Genomic DNA, 16,408 nt, shown 5'->3' with positions numbered 1-16,408 from the left:
TGCTAGTTTCTTGAATAGAAGCAGTTGAATTTCAAAGCCTGATTCTGCGCCTGCTTTGTTCTGGGGTTTTGGATACAGCAATCACAGAATCGTTTAGGTTGGGAAAGACCTTGAAGGTCATCGAGTCCAACCGCTAACCCAGCACTGCCAAGCCCACCACTAAACCATGTCCCTCAGCACCACATCTCCCCGGCTTTTCAATCCCCCCAGGGATGGGGACTCAGCCCCTGCCCTGGGCAGCCTGGGCCAGGCCCTGACAGCCCTTTGGGGGAAGGAGTTTTTCCCCATACCCAACCCAAACCTGCCCTGGCGCAGCTTGAGGCCGTTCCCTCTCATCCCATCGCTTGTTCCTGGGGAGCAGAGACCGACCCCCCCGGCTCCAGCCTCCTTTCAGGCCGTTGCAGAGAGCGATGAGGGCTCCCCTCAGCCTCCTCTTCTCCAGGCTGAGCCCCCCCAGCTCCCCCAGCCGCCCCTCCCCAGCCTTGTGCTCCAGCCCCTGCCCCAGCCTCGCTGCCCTGCTCTGGCCACGCTCCAGCCCCTCCATGGCCGCCTTGGGGTGCGGGGCCCAGCGCTGAGCACAGCATTCGAGGGGCGGCCTCCCCAGTGCCCAGCACAGGGGGATGATCCCTGCCCTGCTCCTGCTGGCCACACCGTTCCTGACACAAGCCAGGATGCCCTGGGCCCTCTTGGCCACCTGGGCACCCTGCTGGCTCATGTCCAGCGGCTGTCGACCAGCACCCCCAGGCCCTTTCCCGCCGGGCAGCTCCCAGCCGCTCCTCCCCACGCCTGCAGCGGTGCCTGGGGTTGCTGTGCCCCCAGGGCAGGACCCGGCCCTGAGCCTTGCTGCCCCTCACCCCGGGGCCTGGGCCCATCGCCCCGGCCTGGCCAGGGCCCCCTGCAGAGCCTCCTGCCCCCCAGCAGACCAACGCTCCCGCCCGACTGGGTGTCCCCTGCAAACTGGCTGAGGGTGCCCTCCATCCCCTCCTCCCGATCATCGATGAAGATATTGAACAGGACCGGCCCCAGCACTGAGCCCTGGGGAACAGCACTGGTGACCGGCCGCCAGCTGGGTTTGGCTCCATTCACCACCGCTCCCTGGGCCCCGCCGCCAGCCAGGTTTTTACCCAGCAGAGCAGGCCCGTCCAAGCCACAAGCAGCCAAAGGGCTGGAAGGGCTTGACCGCCTTTCCGAGGGGACGTTGGTGGCAGGAGGCTGGTGCCAGGGCCGAGCACCTCCTGTCGGTGGCATTCGGCCCAGACCTGCCTCTCTCTGTCCCACACGAACAGGGGATTGTGCCCAAGACGCAGGTTAAGCCTGGCTTTGCCGCAGCTGCCTCAGTGACAAGCTGGGGCTCTTTAGCCGAGCAGCTTAAGTGCCCAGTTCCCACAGATTTCCCCCAAAAGCCTGGCCCAGACCTTCACCCCACAGCGAGGCCAGGGCTCTGCCTCCCCTTGCGGGAGCGGCGGGAAGAGGTAGCTCACGGGGAGGGGGTGCAAGGTTAGGACAGGGACTTACACCTAAGTCTGTCCTCTGCAAACTCACGGCTGCCCCCGGCACAGGCGAGGCACCCAGCAGCACTTTTTTCCACTTTCCAAACGTTTTTCACAGAAGAACAACACAACCACAGAGTTAAGTGATGTGGGAGAATGAAAATGCCTTTTGGGGGTGCACAGCCGGCGTCAGAAGCAGATATTCAAAAGGCCAGGCCTCTCCCAACGCGAGCGAGTGAACGCTCACCCCGCGAGCCGCCGGCTCTTCTAAAGCAGCTTCAGCCTTGCGAGCCTTCCTCCGTGAGCAGCGCGGAATACGAGGGGCAGGAATCGCTACCCGGAGCTACGACACTCGAAAGCTGGAGGTTACGTTTCCACAGGTTGTCCAGTTCAACCTGGACAAGGAGCTCTAATGATTACAGAAAAAATAAAATTAAAAATAAAAAAAATAAAGTGCTTTCCTTGTGCCTTATCACACATGGGACTGGCTTAAAAATGAGGCTGGAGGAAATATTGTCATTTAAACCCTATTCTATTCTTCTAAACCCCATTAGAAGGCTAAAGGAAATCAGCAGAAGGTTTTTTTAAACACCACAATTTCAAAGGTTTTTTTAAACACCACAATTTCAGTAACGTAGAACTTTTATTAACAAGTTTTGAAAGTACTGTTAGAAAGCAGCAAGTTTTTAAAGATCGGATCCAGACTTGAAGCACAGGGCACCAAGCAAAGCTGCCCCATGCCTGAAGGGAAGGAAACAGCACCTCTGAAGCCACCACGGGTGTGAAATTTTCTGGAAGGTTCAGTGTTCGTTCTCGGGGGGGTTAACGCAGCCCGCATGAGGGCACGGGCAGTAACTAAACCTCACCTCTATCCCTCAACCCCTTCCAGCTTCTAACGTGAAGTCCTTTCCTGGCTGTAGTAAGCAGGGCACAGATTATTCCCCTCTTTTTGAGGTGCGCGGGGTCGGTGCACGGCGCTGATCCGTGGGGCGCTGCCCCCACGGCACCGTGATCTCGACGTTTTAATATAATCCCTCATTCCACCCACGAGACGTTTCCTGCAACGGTGGAGTTCTGCGGCACCAACCGCAGAGACCAGCGCTCGAACGAGGAATAAGCACAGCGCTGAGGAAAGGTTACCTGCAACAACACGCCCGAAAGCCTCGAGGGAACGTCGCTCTCGAGATTCAAACGGGGCCGATGGCTCCTCGGGGGGTTCCCAGCAGCAGCGCTGCAGTCCGCGGAAAACGGTTGCATTTCGAGATTGCTCCCCACAGGCGGGAAAGCTCGGGGAGTGATCTCGCGGGGTGGCTTACGGTGCTCCATCCACGCTTTCTTCAGCGCTGCTGAAGGAGCGGAAGGCTTTGTGCAGGGCCACGCGGCGAAACAGGTCCGAGTGAGCCGCTGCCGTCTCTGCTAGAGATGCAGGAGCGTCCGCTGAAGGACAGAAGCGGACGGATCAGCGGGGAAAGGAAAATCATCTTGCCAGCCTAAAACTATGTGCTTCTCATTCTCCCCTTGTCCCCAGAGAGTTTCTCGCTTTCCCTCGCCATACGGTTTTTCTTCTCACAACCCTTCGCTCCCCTTCCTAACCCTTCCTGTCCCGCAGCTCTCCCGTGGGATTTGATGGCTGCGGAGAGCGCAAGCGCCTTAAGAAGCGCCCGCTGCTGAAGGGAGAGGACTGTAACACGGGAGCCTCAGCCACCTGGTTGCTCTCTCAGCTCAGAAACACTGAAATTTGTGAGCAAAGGCAGAACTTCACCTATAAAGGGATGGCTACAGCAGGGAAAGGAGAGGGGGAACAGTCGATACAGGACACGACTCCTTCTCCAGCCTAAGCGCGAGCCCAGGAGCTCGCAGAAGCAGGCCTGAGACCGCGACTGATGGCAGAGAGATCGTTAGTCCCAGCTGCTCCGTTCAGAGCTCCATCTAGCTGCGCGTTGGTCCAGGCGCTCCGCAGCTCGGCTAGCCAGCCGTGAGCGGGACACGGCGCGGCTGGAAACGCGGGGAGAAGGAGGGGGAAAGGATTCCTCAGCCCGGTTTGGCATTTGTAGGAACCAGTCAGGAACCAGCGCAGATCCAGGACTAAGCCGTGGCGCAGCGTTAGGGCTGCACAAGATGCTCAGGAGCGCGGTCAGTCCCTGCTGGGCCAGGAGGAGGGAGCGTTACTGATAGAGAGGAGGGGGAGCAGGTGGGGTCAGGGGAAGATTTTTCAAGCAGAGATCTTTGTCGGGAGTATTTAGATCTCGGTTACGAGTATTTCACGGTATCCCCGACCCTTTCAAAGGGGTCACAATCCTCGCTCCTGCCTCTCTTTTCCCTGCTGTCGCACTGCAGCACATGCCAGCACACCTAACAGCGCAGCAGGGGCAGTTAGGGCCTGGCTGCGCAATGCGAGACATCCCATCGGGCCTCAATTAGTCATTTATCTAATTGCATTGAGAGAGAGAAACTCCTGATGCTGAAAAGATCCTGTCTTATTTGCCTACAAGTAACTCGCACCCTGCGGAAAGATCACGGGGCTGGGTGGCAGGTTTCCAAGGATGGGAAACAAGTCCAAGGCCGTAAGTCGACTGGAGCAAACTATCAGATTGAGACTGACAGCGTCCGAGTTTTTGGCTGCGCTTGCTCGCCAGCTCTCCCACGCCCACGGGGCGCAGTAGCACAGGCTGGGGTCTGTCCGTGAGACCTGTGAAACAGCATCCCGATCTGCTGGGACCGTACCGGAGCCTGCACTCCGCGTAACTGCAAACTGGGAACGAGAAGCCTGTCCGCCTGAAGCGATCCAAGCTTGCGCTCACGCCTTTCCCTTCTCAACCCCATCATATTTCCCTCCCTCCAACTATCCCATCTTGCCAGTACTGCAAGAGATCTGTGCTCTTGTGCTAGGGATGAGCTACAACTGCTTCAAGATCCAGCACCGATTGCACACAACCTCTTCTATCACCTTTTCTCCCTCAGAAATATGTCAGCTCCTTCCCTTTAGTCCCCAAACTCAACTAGAAAGAAACCCCATCCGTCTGCAGCACCACAGCACGGTCTGCCCACCCCACGGCCCCAGGCAGACCCCCGCACCGTCCACTTACGCGCGCAGGAAACGGTGACTTCAGTGGGGAGGCTGCAACAGAGATCCCCGTAAAGCAGCCTCGCGTTGAACGGAAAGGTCTTGCTTTTACTTGACACGTCGTAATTAAAGACCAGCAAGTTACACAAGGAGTTCCTCCGCAAGGTTCCTTCTATCCGGTCTGAAAAACATTCCTGGAGGGACGAAGACAACTTCTGAAACATGAAGCTAGGAAGGGAGCCCATTAGCGTAGGGCACCCACGGATTTCAGTACCCCCACCCTCCATACCAGCCTGGCATGCCCACACGCTGTACAGCCAGCAACCCTCGCTCGGGAAAGACTTAAATAAACCTGCGCTCGTGCACGCCCTTAAGCCACGTCCTCCAGCGGCTTTTTACAAGACCGCAGCTGTTTCAGCTTAGGGAGTTTGGCAGTAAATTTTAAATGAGCCACCAGACAACATCCAAGTACATGACAATCAAAGAAACGGGCAACTGAGTTTATAGTAACGCGATGATTTGTGAAATTCTAAAAACCAGAACTGTGAGTGCTCCACATAAAGAAAACCGCCAAGATTCCCCCCAGCACTTCACTCGTAACACGTGGTACACCAAAGGACGAGTGAACGGCGTTGTTGCGGCCACCGGTACCTGTAACTGGTCTGCTTGGTACCTCCTCCCCACGTAAGCGTTCAGGTGGTCGGACAGGACAGACAAGAAGCGCCTGATGTCCGTCTGCAAGTACTTCTTGGCGATCTGCTCCAGGGGGATGAAGATGGGGACGGAGTGGCGGTGAATCTGCACTTGTGACTTGGTGAGCAGGTCCAGGTAGTAGGAATCCAAGTAGGTGCCCTCGTAAGCCGTGCTGATGCAGAAACACACTCCCCGCTTGGTCAGCTTCCCACTGATCCCTTGGGTCCGGAGAGAGGGTGTAAGGGTTTGCTCAGCGCTGCTCCAACTCAGCACCGCAAGGCAGCTTTGCTGGGGCAACACAGACCGCAAGAGGGGCTGCGTCCTCTTACCCCGCGAGCTCAGGGAGCTCCCTCGGAGGATTGAGAGCAGCCCTGCCGAGAAGGACTTGGGGGTGCTGGGGGATGGAAAGCCGGCCACGAGCCGGCAACGTGCGCCGGCCGCCCAGAAAGCCCAGCGTCTCCTGGGCTGCATCCCCCGCAGCGTGGGCAGCGGGGCGAGGGAGGGGATTCTGCCCCTCTGCCCCGCTCTGGGGAGACCCCCTGGAGCCCCGCGTCCAGCTCGGGGGTCCTCAGCACGGGAAGGACATGGAGCTGTGGGAGCGGGGCCAGGGGAGGCCACCAAAATGGTCAGAGGCTGGAGCAGCTCTGCTGTGGAGAAAGGCTGAGAGCTGGGGGTGCTCAGCCTGGGGAGGAGGAGGCTGCGGGCAGAGCTGATTGCGGCCTCTCCGTGCTTAACGGGGGCCTACAAGAAAGGGGGGGACAGGCTTTTTAGCAGGGCCTGCGGCGACAGGACATGGGGGAATGGTTTTAAACTGAAAGAGGGGAGATTCAGACTGGACAGAAGGGAGAAATTGTTTGTGCTGAGGGTGGTGAGGCACTGGCCCAGGTTGCCCAGAGCGGTGGGAGATGCCCCATCCCTGGCCACATTCAAGGCCAGGTTGGACGGGGCTCTGAGCACCCTGGTCTGGGTGAAGATGTCCCTGCCCATGGCGGGGGTGGGACTGGGTGGCCTTTGGAGGTCCCTGCCCACCCAAACCATTCGGTGATTCGATGACTTGCAAGAGTTTAGGGACATAAAACACAGCAACTTTTTAATAAGGGACCTCTAACGGTAGCTTAAATTCCCAATAACTGAGTTATGCTGCCACTTCCAAACACGGTCCTGGCTCCAGCACAGCAGGGAGCACAGGCTGCCCCGGCTGGAGGAAGGCAGCGCGTCACCGCCCCGACGAGAGCTGACGGGGGGGGATCAGCACACTTGCATCAAGCAGGACTCGCATCCTCGCACTGTGCCAAACACAGAGCGAAGGTGACTCTCATTGGAAACCTAAATTTTTGTTTTTAAAAGCTCAGGAGCAGATGAAAAGAGAGTGCTGACCTCACAAGCTTGCTTGGAAGACCCAGACCCACTGGATATTTAACCGCCTAATTCCCAAAGGTTTCATTCATAAGGTAGTTACACGTTTGCCAGAATCTAGACCTTAGTTTAAATGACGCAGTTCAGTAAATAACAGTTCCTGGAACATCCCAGAGGCCTCCCGTGAAAGGCAGGGAATTACAAGGTTACGGCTTTTCCAGCATTTTTAGACTCTAAAGGCTCCCAGCACAACAGCAGCAACGTTAACAGGGAAGTTACGCTTCACATCAGGCTCATTTTCCAAAATTTAGCACCCGGGAAATGCAACCATTGGCAGAACACACGCAAATCTCGAGACATTACCTGTGAGGTAAAAGACCTGCAGCATGGCCTTAAGGCTTTTTATCTTCCACTCTACAACAGCCCGAGCACTGGGCTGTGCCGGATCCGACACGGCTCCTTCTTTCCCGAGTTGCTACAGAAGCCAGAAGAGGAGAGAGATCAGAAATCACTGACGCGAACGTGTCATCTGCAGGGAACGCAGTCAGGCTACAGAGAAATAATAACCCAGCTCTGAGAAAAACAAGATGGCATTTTAAGCAGAAAAGGGGAGAAAAAAAATCAAGAAAAGAGTTCAGAAACAGCCACACGACCTCCAGGCAAGAAGACCCAGCAGTTCTGGACTACACAGTACTGAAAACAGGGGACACCATGACTATACGTCACTTAAAAAGGGAAAATAAAAAAAGAATACTTGACACACTGTGAATAACACCTCAGTAAAGCCACCCTCTGAGAGCACGAGCACAGCGCAGCCCTCTGCCAGATCTCCGCAGCGAGCCCTTTCTCACCCCGTTTTGCTGCCGGTCCACTTTAGCCCGCAGCTCATCCCTCTGGCGTCTCAGCTCCTGCACTCTCGCTTTCAGCCTGGCCAGCTTCTCTTCTTGCCGCTCCGTTTCCTCTTGCTCGATGGCTGCCTCGTGCGCCCGCGCCTCCAGCATTTCCAGGTGAGCGAACACCCCTGCGAGGAAAAGCACGACAGGCTCAAAAATCCAGGCTGTGATTATTTGTGGTCTGCACTGCGGTAGCCAAAACAAAATAGGTCCAGCGAAACCACTTAAAACAGCTTTTCAGAGGGGCAGAGGGCAGGCAAACATCTGGCAAAGAGGCTTTTGGGAATTTTAAACAGCGAGGCTGAGTGCCAGCAGACCCTAAACCCTGGGGTGCCCCACGGCAGCTAGCTAAGCTCCTGAAAAGCAGAGTAAGCTAGCAAACACACCAGCCCCGACCCCAAGAGATCTGCAGATCCCAGTTTTCCTTCTAACCCAGTGCACAGAGCAGCGAAGTGACTTCTCCAGAGCCCCCATACCCTAAATTGGCCGAGAGTGACTCAAGACAGGCCTCGGCGAGCCAGCGGGTCGCTTCTGGCCCCAAGAATTTTAGGGTTTGCTCCTACGGGAGGGCACACCGTGCACTTGGATGTCCGGCGCCCCAGACAGCTCACCGTCTGGTGAATACGCCTTCCCTTCCTCCATCTTCCCCCGCCACTCTCCTGCAGGCGAGAGGGCAGATGTCGGCTCTTGGGAAGCGGCGACGTGGGGGGCGGCGAGAGCTCTTCCTCAGGGGACCTTCCTCTTCCTCCTGCTGCTGCAACGGGACTCGGGGAAGCGCCGAGGGCAGGTCTAGCACCCGGGCCGGCCCCACGCAGGAACAATCCCAGGGGCCGACGGCTGAAATGACACATTAGATGTACATTAGATACACGGAAGAAAATCTTCGCTATAAGGGTGGTGAGGCACAGGCTGCCCAGAGAAGCTGTGGATGCCCCATCCCTGGAAGTGTTCAAGGCCAGGCTGGATGGGGCTTTGAGCAGCCTGGTCTGGTGGAAGGTGTCCCTGCCATGGCAGGGGGTTGGAACCAGATGATTTTTAAGGTCCCCTCCAACCCAAACCGTTCCCTGATTCTATGATCATAACCCACCACTTTCTATAAGCCACCGTTTCACACCAGCCCCACAAGGGAGAGCAGGATCCACCGGCCCCCGCCGGCAGGACGAGCCCAGGGAGCCCCCACAGCCTCGGGGAGGGGACAGGGAGGCACCGGGGGGCCGGGGCCGGGGCTCTCCCCACGGGGCCGGGCCGGGCGCCCGCCGAGGGGGGACGGGGAGAAGGGGGCAGCGGGGCAGGCGGGGGCCTCCGCACCAGGCGGCTGAGGGGGCCCCGCCGCGGGGCTGGGGTCCCCCCGCCGCCCGTTCCCCAACGGCTCCCGCACTCACCACACCAAACTTCGCGCCTCAGCGCCGCCGGAAAAACGTCACCGCCACCCCTGACGCCATTCCCCTCCCCGTCACCGTTTTGCCGTACAACAAAATGGCGGCGGCGCTGCCTTTCCCGCCTCCCGGCATGCACCGCGCGCGGCCGCACCTCCCGGTAGGCTGTACGGCAACATGGCGGCGCCCGGGGCGGCGGCGGGGGCGGCAGCGCTGGTGCAGTACGTGGTGTTGCGGGGGGACCTGGTCCGGCCGCCGCGGTCGTGGCCGTTGGGCGCGGTGGTAGCGCAGGGCTGCCACGCCGCCTTGGCCGCCACCCATGCGCACCGCCAGCACCCCGATACCCGCGCTTACCTGGAGCTGGGCGGCGCCATGAGGACCGTCGTGCTGGAGGTGCGCGGGGCACGCCGGGAGCGCCGCGCCGAGGGGCGGGCGGCGGCCATCTTGGGGCGGGCCCCCGCCATTTTGGGGCGGGTCCTCCAGAGGCCTGAGGGGACGGTGAGGGGCCGGCGGCTCTGGGGGGGCTCCCCGGCCCCAGCCGGGGCTGGCGGGGAGGCATCGGCCGTGACTCGCCTTCCCCCGGGCCCGGCCTGCCCTCCCGCCCGTCTCACCCGGGGCTGCGAGGCCTCCGGGGCTCCGTTACTCCCAGTGAGACCCCATCACCACCCAGGCCCGCAGCATGAAGGGGTTCAGGGCGGTGATCGGGCACCGCTGTGGTGATGTGGGGTCGGGCAGAGCTCTTTGCCTTAGCACGCTAAGCCAGGCAAACTTTCCAGCGAAAAAAAAGCTTCATTTTTGAAGGTTTACAACCTGTGTTGGCTGACAGCCCCCAGCTCCTACCCCCAGTGCTTGCAGAGGCTGGCAGCACGGTCAGGGCCTGCAAGAACAAAATGCCTTTTGGGTAAGATGCAAATTGTGGGGATTGCCCATCCTAACGCCTGTCCTGGCCGCTGTCCTCGGCGTGAGCCGTCTTCCTTTGCCTCTTCCCCACAGCTCTTCCCTTTCCTCAGCACCACCTCGTACCCCAGCCCTCACCCGGACTTTGTCTCTCCCCAGGCTCCGGACGAAGCCGCCCTGACGATGCTGGCAGAGACCCTGAAGCAGCACAACATCGACCACCAAGTGTGGACCGAGCAGCCCGAGAACGTGGCCACCTGCCTGGCGCTCAGGCCCTACCCGAAGGACCAAGTGCACCAGCATCTGAAGAAATTTAAATTGTTGAAGTGACGGCAAACCGGGCACGGGCGGCTCTCCTGGGCCAGAGCCGAGCTCGGCCCCGAACGGTGCCGGGAGGAAAGCCGCTGTGTCCCGGGAGCGCTGTGCTAAGGCTCAGCAGCAGGTAGCCTTCTCCTTGCGTGGGGATAGCAGTTACGCAGCGTGAAAGGGCTCTTTGGTGGGGAGGATTAAACGTTAATTCCGTGCGGAAAGCGGCTACGTGTTGTATTAATCCGTCTGCGTGCCGTCGGCGTGTTTGTAAGTCGTCCCGCTGCCAGCGCAGGCAAACTTTTAGGTTCTGCCACGCTTAAAAATGTCTCTGCTGCTTTTTAGGGGTGACTTTTCTCTTGGGCAGCCCTTTGAGCTTCCCCGTCCGTCTGTCCGTCCATCCCGAGGGCTGTTTGTCCCACGCCCGAGCTCCGCAAGCGGGGCCTGGCTGCCGGCACGGCCGTCCGGCGGCTCCGCGTCTCCTTGTGGATTTGGCACTGGTTCTGCTGCCGGCGTGGCCGCGCTCCCGGCGCCTCTCCCACCTCCGCCCCTCGCTCCGCAGCCACGCCGGAGCGCTTTTTCCTCCCACACCAGCGAGGCCGGTTTATGCATGACTTTATTCGCGTGATTTATTCGATGAAACCCTGCTGGGAGCCGCGCAAACAGCAGACGGCAGCATCGGCCGGCGAGAAGGGACTCGCTGCAGACCTCGTCCTGCTGCGTTCGGCCTCGTTTACAGTAAAAATGTCTGAAATGAGCCACTTAGTTAAAAAAAACAATGTGCGTTGTCAGCTAGAAGCGCGTGTGCCCGTCCAGGTCGTGCCGTTAACGCCACCGTCACCCCCTGCCCCGCCGACGTCCCCTTTTCCAGCGCTGAAGGCGAGCACGGAGCAGCTCCTTGCGCCCTCGAACGCAGGGCTCGAGGCAGGAGCCGCGCACCGTTGCCCCCGCTGCTCTCGCCAGAGCCAACCCACGCGGCGTTCCCACCTTGGCGTTACGGCACGCCGGCAAACCCCCGCCGAACGCCCCGCCGCGGCGCTGGGCGGCACTCGCCCGCAGCGAGGCTACGGGGTTTTGGGATTTAAGAGGCCGTTTTTGCCACCAAACTCGGCGCGCCGGCTGATTTCCAGCTCCCCAGCGTGACAAACGGCGGTGACAGAGCATGGCGTGACCCCCCGGCTGCCCACGCCCGGCACCGCTCCGGCGTCCCCGTCGGCACAGAAACAACGAAACGTTAGCTGGCAACTCCGGTTCTCTTTTTTTTTTTTTTTTTTTGTTTGATTTTTTTTGGTCATCTTTAACTCTTGCAAATGTCAATCAACAAAGCTACACATTTTTTTTTTGTTTTTCCACACACCAGCGCGATTTTTAGAGAGGGAAAAAAAAAAAATAATAATCCCCTGTAGCTGCCCTCCCCCCCCGTAAAAGTCAGCAGTGAATATTAAAAGCGACCCCCAACTAAAAGAGAAGAAAACAAATTTATACAGAGCTCGGAGCTATTTACAGTGACAGGCTCGAGGGGAAAAAAAAATAAGCTATCTCCCAACAGAGAATTCAATTATTATTATTATTTTATTATTATTATTTTAAATAGTTTAAGCTACCTCAGCTGTTAAACACAATCAAAGCAGAAAGAACCGACTGCTTAATTTTATTTAATATTTAATCAGAAAATTTTATCTACAATAATTGACAGACCCCTCCCCCCATCCTTCCCCCTAAAAATTATTGCAGTTTTTTCCCCAAACTGTTCTTTTTTTGTCTTTTTTTTTTTTTTTTGTCTTTTTTTTTCTCCTCCTGTTGTAATATACACATTGTCGCCCCCCCTCCCCGTTTCGCTCGGAGGCCTGAAACCAGCATAAAACATGGAAAAAAATGGTGGGTCAAAATACTCTTTTTTTTTGTTTTTTTTTTTGTTTTTTTTTCTTTAAAACCGACAAACTCACGATTGCTAGAAAAAGCTGATTGTACGCACAAGCGGGCTGGGGCGGAGGGGAGAGAAGGGGTTTTGTTGAAGCGTGAATAAAAAAACCGGCTTTCCCCCGCAGAAGTCCAGCGCCAGTCCCCTTCCGTGCCCCGCGCCGAGACGTGATCAGTGACAGATCCAGCTGAAACTGAGCTTGCTCTTCCTCCTCCTCCTCCTCCTCCTGCCGCCGCCGCAGTCCTCCAGCTGCCTTCTCCCCCTCCCCGCCTCCCCGAGAAACCTTCCTCCAGATTAAGAAGCCAGCGAAATGATTACAAAAATAAGAATCATCTGTAATTTTGGCTCGAGAAACCGACCGTCCCGCCTCGTCGCTTCGCCGACATCCAACGCTTTTTAAAAAAAAAAAAAGAAACAAACAAACAAAAAAACAAAACGAAAAAAGGAGGGAAAAAAAGGGTAATTAAAAAAATGAGGGGGGGGGGAAGGGGGGAAGGGAAAAAAGAGGGAAAAAAGGGGGAGAAGGGGGAAAAAAGGAGGGGGGAAAAGGGGGGAAAAACCCACCCTCCCCCCAATAAAACAACCCCCCCCCTCCTTTTTGCTCCAAACACTACGAGCTGAAGAATGGCTGCGGGTTGAGATATCAAAAATCTCAGAAAAATATATAATATATATATATTTATATATCTCTGTACGTCTTCTTATTTAAATTTCACATTCCTCGAAAAGCGATTATTCAGTCAGTAGCTGCTGAAGAAGGCTCTTCTGCTGGCCCGGCGGCGGCGGCGGCCCGGCGGCGTTTTTCGGGGTGCCCAAAGGAGCCGGCGGGTTGAGGTAGGGATCTCCTACCAGATTCACTGTACACTGTACGTCGGCAAAGACCTGAACCTGTTGTACCTGCTGGGACACAAAAGAGAAGAGGGGATTTAGCGGGGCCGGGGCAGGGGCCGGCGGCGGCGGATCTGGGTACTACGTGAAGTGGAAACTCACTAGAGACTTCCTCTAGTCTGGAGCCACCCCAGAGAAGAACTCTTCTGTCTTCTTGTCCTATAAAAAGAAAACCGCTGCAACTCATTCGGCTCTGCGAGGTTCATAACGTTGCTCATCCAAAAAAAAAAAAAAAAAGGGAAAAAAGCGGATTTTTTGGGAAAAAAAAAAACCAACCCAAAAAAACCCCAGCCGGGCATCCCCCTGGGTGAAAGGGAGCCGCGGCGTGGTGGCCGTGCCGCGGCGTGGGGTGGCATTGGTGGCGAGCGAGGTCCGGCGCGGCTGTTTGATCAAAATTGAGAGCTTTGGCGTGTCTCGGCGGCGCTGCCGGCGCGTCCCTACGGGCTCTGCGAAACCAAGGCTGCGCTACGGGGAAGGGGGAGGTGACGCCGGCGCGCCGGCGGGTGTTGGAAGAGGTGGGGATGAACCGGATCGTCCCCAGGAGCCGGAGGCATCGGCGGGCGGCTGGGCACGCTTTGGTGGTGCTCGGTGCTGCTCGGAGGGACAGGCAGCGTCCGGCAGCGCTGCCTGCAGGGAGGGACGCCGTCCCCGGAGCCTTCCCCATCCAAATTTTGTGCTTTTACCATAGCGGCCTGGCTGCACCGCGGTGGTGCAGGGGCCATCGGCCGCTCTGGTGATGGCCGAGCCTAGGAAAGAAACCCTCCAGGGCGACAGCAAGCCGGGGCGAGGGGTGTTTAGCACCAACGCTCGTTTATTTTTCCAGCTCAGCTGCGGCGTCGCAGCTCTTCCACATCAGCGAGGAGGCCGAAAATGCTCACAGCGGCGGCGTGAGCTTTGATGCAGAGGGTTTGCGAGCGGCACCGACGTCCCCGAGGGCTGGCCGTCGCCCAACGCTTCAACCCGACCCTGCCAAGCGGGGCCGGCCCCGGTGGAAACCAAGCGTGCCGAGCCGGTAGGACCGGGGACGTTCAGCCTTTACGGGGGGGAACCCGTCAAACTCCTCGGGTACCTGAGATGTGCTTAGCAGTTTCTTACTGACCTGCGCCCCATCTGCTTCTGTTTTCAAAAGGTCAGTGGAGGAAAGCTGGTTGCAGTAAAGGCCCGCGGGTCTCAGCGCCGGGTCATTTACCTGTCAAAAGCAAGATCCAGGCTCAGCCGGGGCTCCCGGACGCTGCGGGGGCACTCGCCACCCTCTCGAGCTGAGTTTGGGGGGATAACGGGGACCGCGGACGGGGCAGAGCAGGGGGACCGTGCCACTGACATCCTCCATGGGCTGTGGGGTTTGGGGGGATCGGCGGGGGGCCCTGTTTCGCCTTTCTCCCCACCTTTGCCTCGGGCTGCTGCCGGCGCCGGGGGCTCCTCACCCCCAGGGAGCACGAAATGCCGCCCAGCTGCGCGGTGAGAGGGGTGAAAGCCACCGGCTCAGCCCAGGCACCGCAGCCAGCTCGAGGAAGGGACCAGCCTCCCTCCTCACCGAGCCCTGCGGCCTCGGGCTCCAGCACAGCGGCAATGCCAGCGGAGACAGCCAGACCTTGGCCGCTTCCCCCTTCGGACACCGGTACCCCCAGGGCCAGAGAAGCGCACGCTGAAGCCCGGGGAGCTGGCTGACCATCCCGGGAGCAGCGACGGTGCGGGACTGACCTGCTCCGAGCACATGGAGTTCATCCCGGGCATCTGCAGCGAGTTCATCTGCATCTGTCCGGCCATGGGGTTCATGTTCTGGACGTTGGTGTTTCCTCCCGCCATGGAGACGGTGATGCTCATGTTGTTGTACATGCCCTGCTGAGCAGGCGCCGGCTGGCTCTGCCCCGCTTGGCTGAATACGCTGGGAGAGAGATAAAAAAAAGCATGACCCTGGTGTGCGTGGTGACGGGAGGCACCTCGAGGTGTGTGCCGAGCCCCTGGGGTGGCCCGAGCCGCGACGGCAGCCAACCTGCCGCTCGGTGAACGCCGAGACGGCCCGCGGCAGAGCCGGCGGAGCGGATGGGAGCCCTGCGGGTCCCTGGGGACAGCGGGAGGGACAGGGAGGCATTCGAGGCGCTGCCTGCAGCAAGGCTGAACCAGCGCGGAGGCTGGGAGGCAGGAAGGCGGCCGCCGTGGAGACATCCAGCCTCCGCTCGCGCTGTAGCGGGAGGCTCCTCAGTGTGACGGGGCAGAGCAGGAGAACTGCCAGCGCCAAGAGAGGGATCATTACAGGGCTTTGGGCTGGATTAAGGGTCCGCCAGATGCCAAGCCCCGGTCTATGTGACACCGAGTTCACCCCTTCGCGCTCCTTCCAGCGCCCTCCTCAACACCCAACCATCCCCACGTCTCCTCCGGCAGGAGGCCAGCTCTCCATCGCAAGGCAAGGCGAAGCATCCCACCTCCAACAGAGCTCCCACCTCCTCCCACTCAGCCCAGACACCTCCTGCTCCGTGCTCCGGCTGAGCTACCTGCACCGAGCCAAGACCCAAAGCACGGCGTCCCCCAGGTGAGCTTTTGTTTTGTTTTTTTTTTTTTTCCCCCATTTCTGGAGATCTGAAGCTCAAACCTGACTCGTGCAAAAAAAAGGCAATAAGTCTGGTGACTCTTCCCATTTGCTTCCCTACGTCAGAGCTGGACATGCCTCAAGAGGGTGACGCAGTGACGCGGGACTGCTGGTCTTGACTCAATTGTCATGTTTCCTAAGCGCACCTTCACAAGATGTAATTAAACCACTCGTTTAATTACAAGCCAAAGACCTCCTTCATGTCTTCCTCAACGCACGTGCTCATTCATTTAAATGCTGTCAGCTTCTGGCTACCTCGGAGGCGCAGACGAGGAAAGGGTTGATGGTGACTTCTGGAGGATGTCATGGTAGGAGGACACGGCCTGAGCTCAGCACGTGTCCTCAGCCAGCTGTCACCTACAGGCACCGCCGCCCCTGCCAACACCCTACCAGGGGACCATCGCCTTGGTGTCGCCTTGCTGCCTCCTCTCTGGGTCACCCGTGTGCTCCAGGTTATCCCCACCATGATCTTACTTGCTGTTCCCCATGGCTCCTTGCTGCCACGTCTTCATGTCAGGCGACTGGTAGCCCGGTGTTGGCGGAGCCGGCTGCAGCATGGGGCTTTGCGAAGGCGGGAGCTGGGGTGACATCAAGGGGCTGCTGGGGCTGAGCGACGGGGCAAAGGCGGGTTCGCTTTGCTGACCCATGCCTGGGGAAGGACAGACGGCGTCAGCGGCGCCCAGACCCCCACCGCAGCCCCAATTCCCTCCTCCTCCCTTGCAACTGCTGGCATTGAACCAGAACTATCAACCTTGACTTTCGGTCTCGGGGTCTCTGGTTTTCGTTTCGAGCAGCTGCGTTGCTCAAATGTAAATATTTCAGGGATGAAGGAGCTGGGAAACCCCCCCTTCGAGTGGTTTCCATCAGCAGGTGTTCCTCTTTAGCATCACACCTGGCTGGAAAACAGCCAGGGTCATGGTGAGATGATGCCAAAGGA

At 58.3% G+C, this 16,408-nt stretch overlaps 3 protein-coding genes across 9 annotated transcripts in view; 1 reads left to right on the top strand and 2 right to left on the bottom strand.

The window, feature by feature from the left end:
• Positions 1-1,750: 1,750 nt before the first annotated feature.
• CENPO (centromere protein O) lies at positions 1,751-9,285 on the bottom strand. 3 transcript variants are annotated; one of them, XR_014227741.1, is made up of 8 exons: positions 8,879-8,963; positions 8,108-8,333; positions 7,455-7,624; positions 6,967-7,078; positions 5,206-5,465; positions 4,577-4,748; positions 2,631-2,927; positions 1,751-1,885 (listed from the first exon to the last, which is right to left on the bottom strand). XR_014227741.1 is itself a non-coding variant. In XM_082307548.1 (7 exons), exons 2-7 carry the CDS (start codon positions 8,136-8,138, stop codon positions 2,803-2,805), a joined length of 870 nt encoding a protein of 289 aa, XP_082163674.1. In that variant the 5' UTR covers positions 8,139-8,333; positions 9,227-9,285; the 3' UTR covers positions 2,189-2,802. The 3 variants fall into 3 exon arrangements, 2 of the variants coding, with proteins under 2 accessions (XP_082163674.1, XP_082163673.1); XM_082307548.1 differs by lacking the exons at positions 1,751-1,885; positions 8,879-8,963 and adding an exon at positions 9,227-9,285 and having other exon boundaries at positions 2,189-2,927; XM_082307547.1 differs by lacking the exon at positions 1,751-1,885 and having other exon boundaries at positions 2,189-2,927.
• PTRHD1 (peptidyl-tRNA hydrolase domain containing 1) lies at positions 9,035-12,743 on the top strand. Of its 3 annotated transcripts, XR_014227742.1 has the most exons (4): positions 9,035-9,265; positions 9,929-10,211; positions 12,124-12,455; positions 12,726-12,743. XR_014227742.1 is itself a non-coding variant. In XM_082307549.1 (2 exons), the coding sequence occupies exons 1-2, from the start codon at positions 9,050-9,052 to the stop codon at positions 10,097-10,099; spliced, it is 387 nt and encodes a 128-aa protein (XP_082163675.1). In that variant the 5' UTR covers positions 9,035-9,049; the 3' UTR covers positions 10,100-10,412. The 3 variants fall into 3 exon arrangements, 1 of the variants encoding a protein (XP_082163675.1); XM_082307549.1 differs by lacking the exons at positions 12,124-12,455; positions 12,726-12,743 and having other exon boundaries at positions 9,929-10,412; XR_014227743.1 differs by lacking the exons at positions 9,035-9,265; positions 12,124-12,455; positions 12,726-12,743 and adding an exon at positions 9,333-9,773 and having other exon boundaries at positions 9,929-10,068.
• NCOA1 (nuclear receptor coactivator 1) overlaps positions 12,579-16,408 on the bottom strand; it is a 185,491-nt gene continuing 181,661 nt past the window's right edge. The window contains exons 19-23 of one of the 3 annotated variants that reach the window (XM_082307546.1): positions 15,946-16,120; positions 14,586-14,769; positions 13,984-14,073; positions 12,987-13,043; positions 12,770-12,896 (exon numbers count right to left, since the gene is read on the bottom strand). In XM_082307546.1, the coding sequence (XP_082163672.1) occupies positions 12,999-13,043; positions 13,984-14,073; positions 14,586-14,769; positions 15,946-16,120 (494 nt within the window). In that variant the 3' untranslated portion in view covers positions 12,770-12,896; positions 12,987-12,998. Of the gene's footprint in view, positions 12,897-12,986; positions 13,044-13,983; positions 14,074-14,585; positions 14,770-15,945; positions 16,121-16,408 lie in introns of all 3 variants that reach the window. The other 2 variants (XM_082307544.1, XM_082307545.1) reach the window with 2 other exon arrangements.

This window comes from Platalea leucorodia, assembly GCF_965183815.1.
Source record: "Platalea leucorodia genome assembly, chromosome: 3".
NCBI lineage: Eukaryota > Metazoa > Chordata > Aves > Pelecaniformes > Threskiornithidae > Platalea > Platalea leucorodia.
This window is presented reverse-complemented; position numbering and strand designations above follow the sequence as displayed.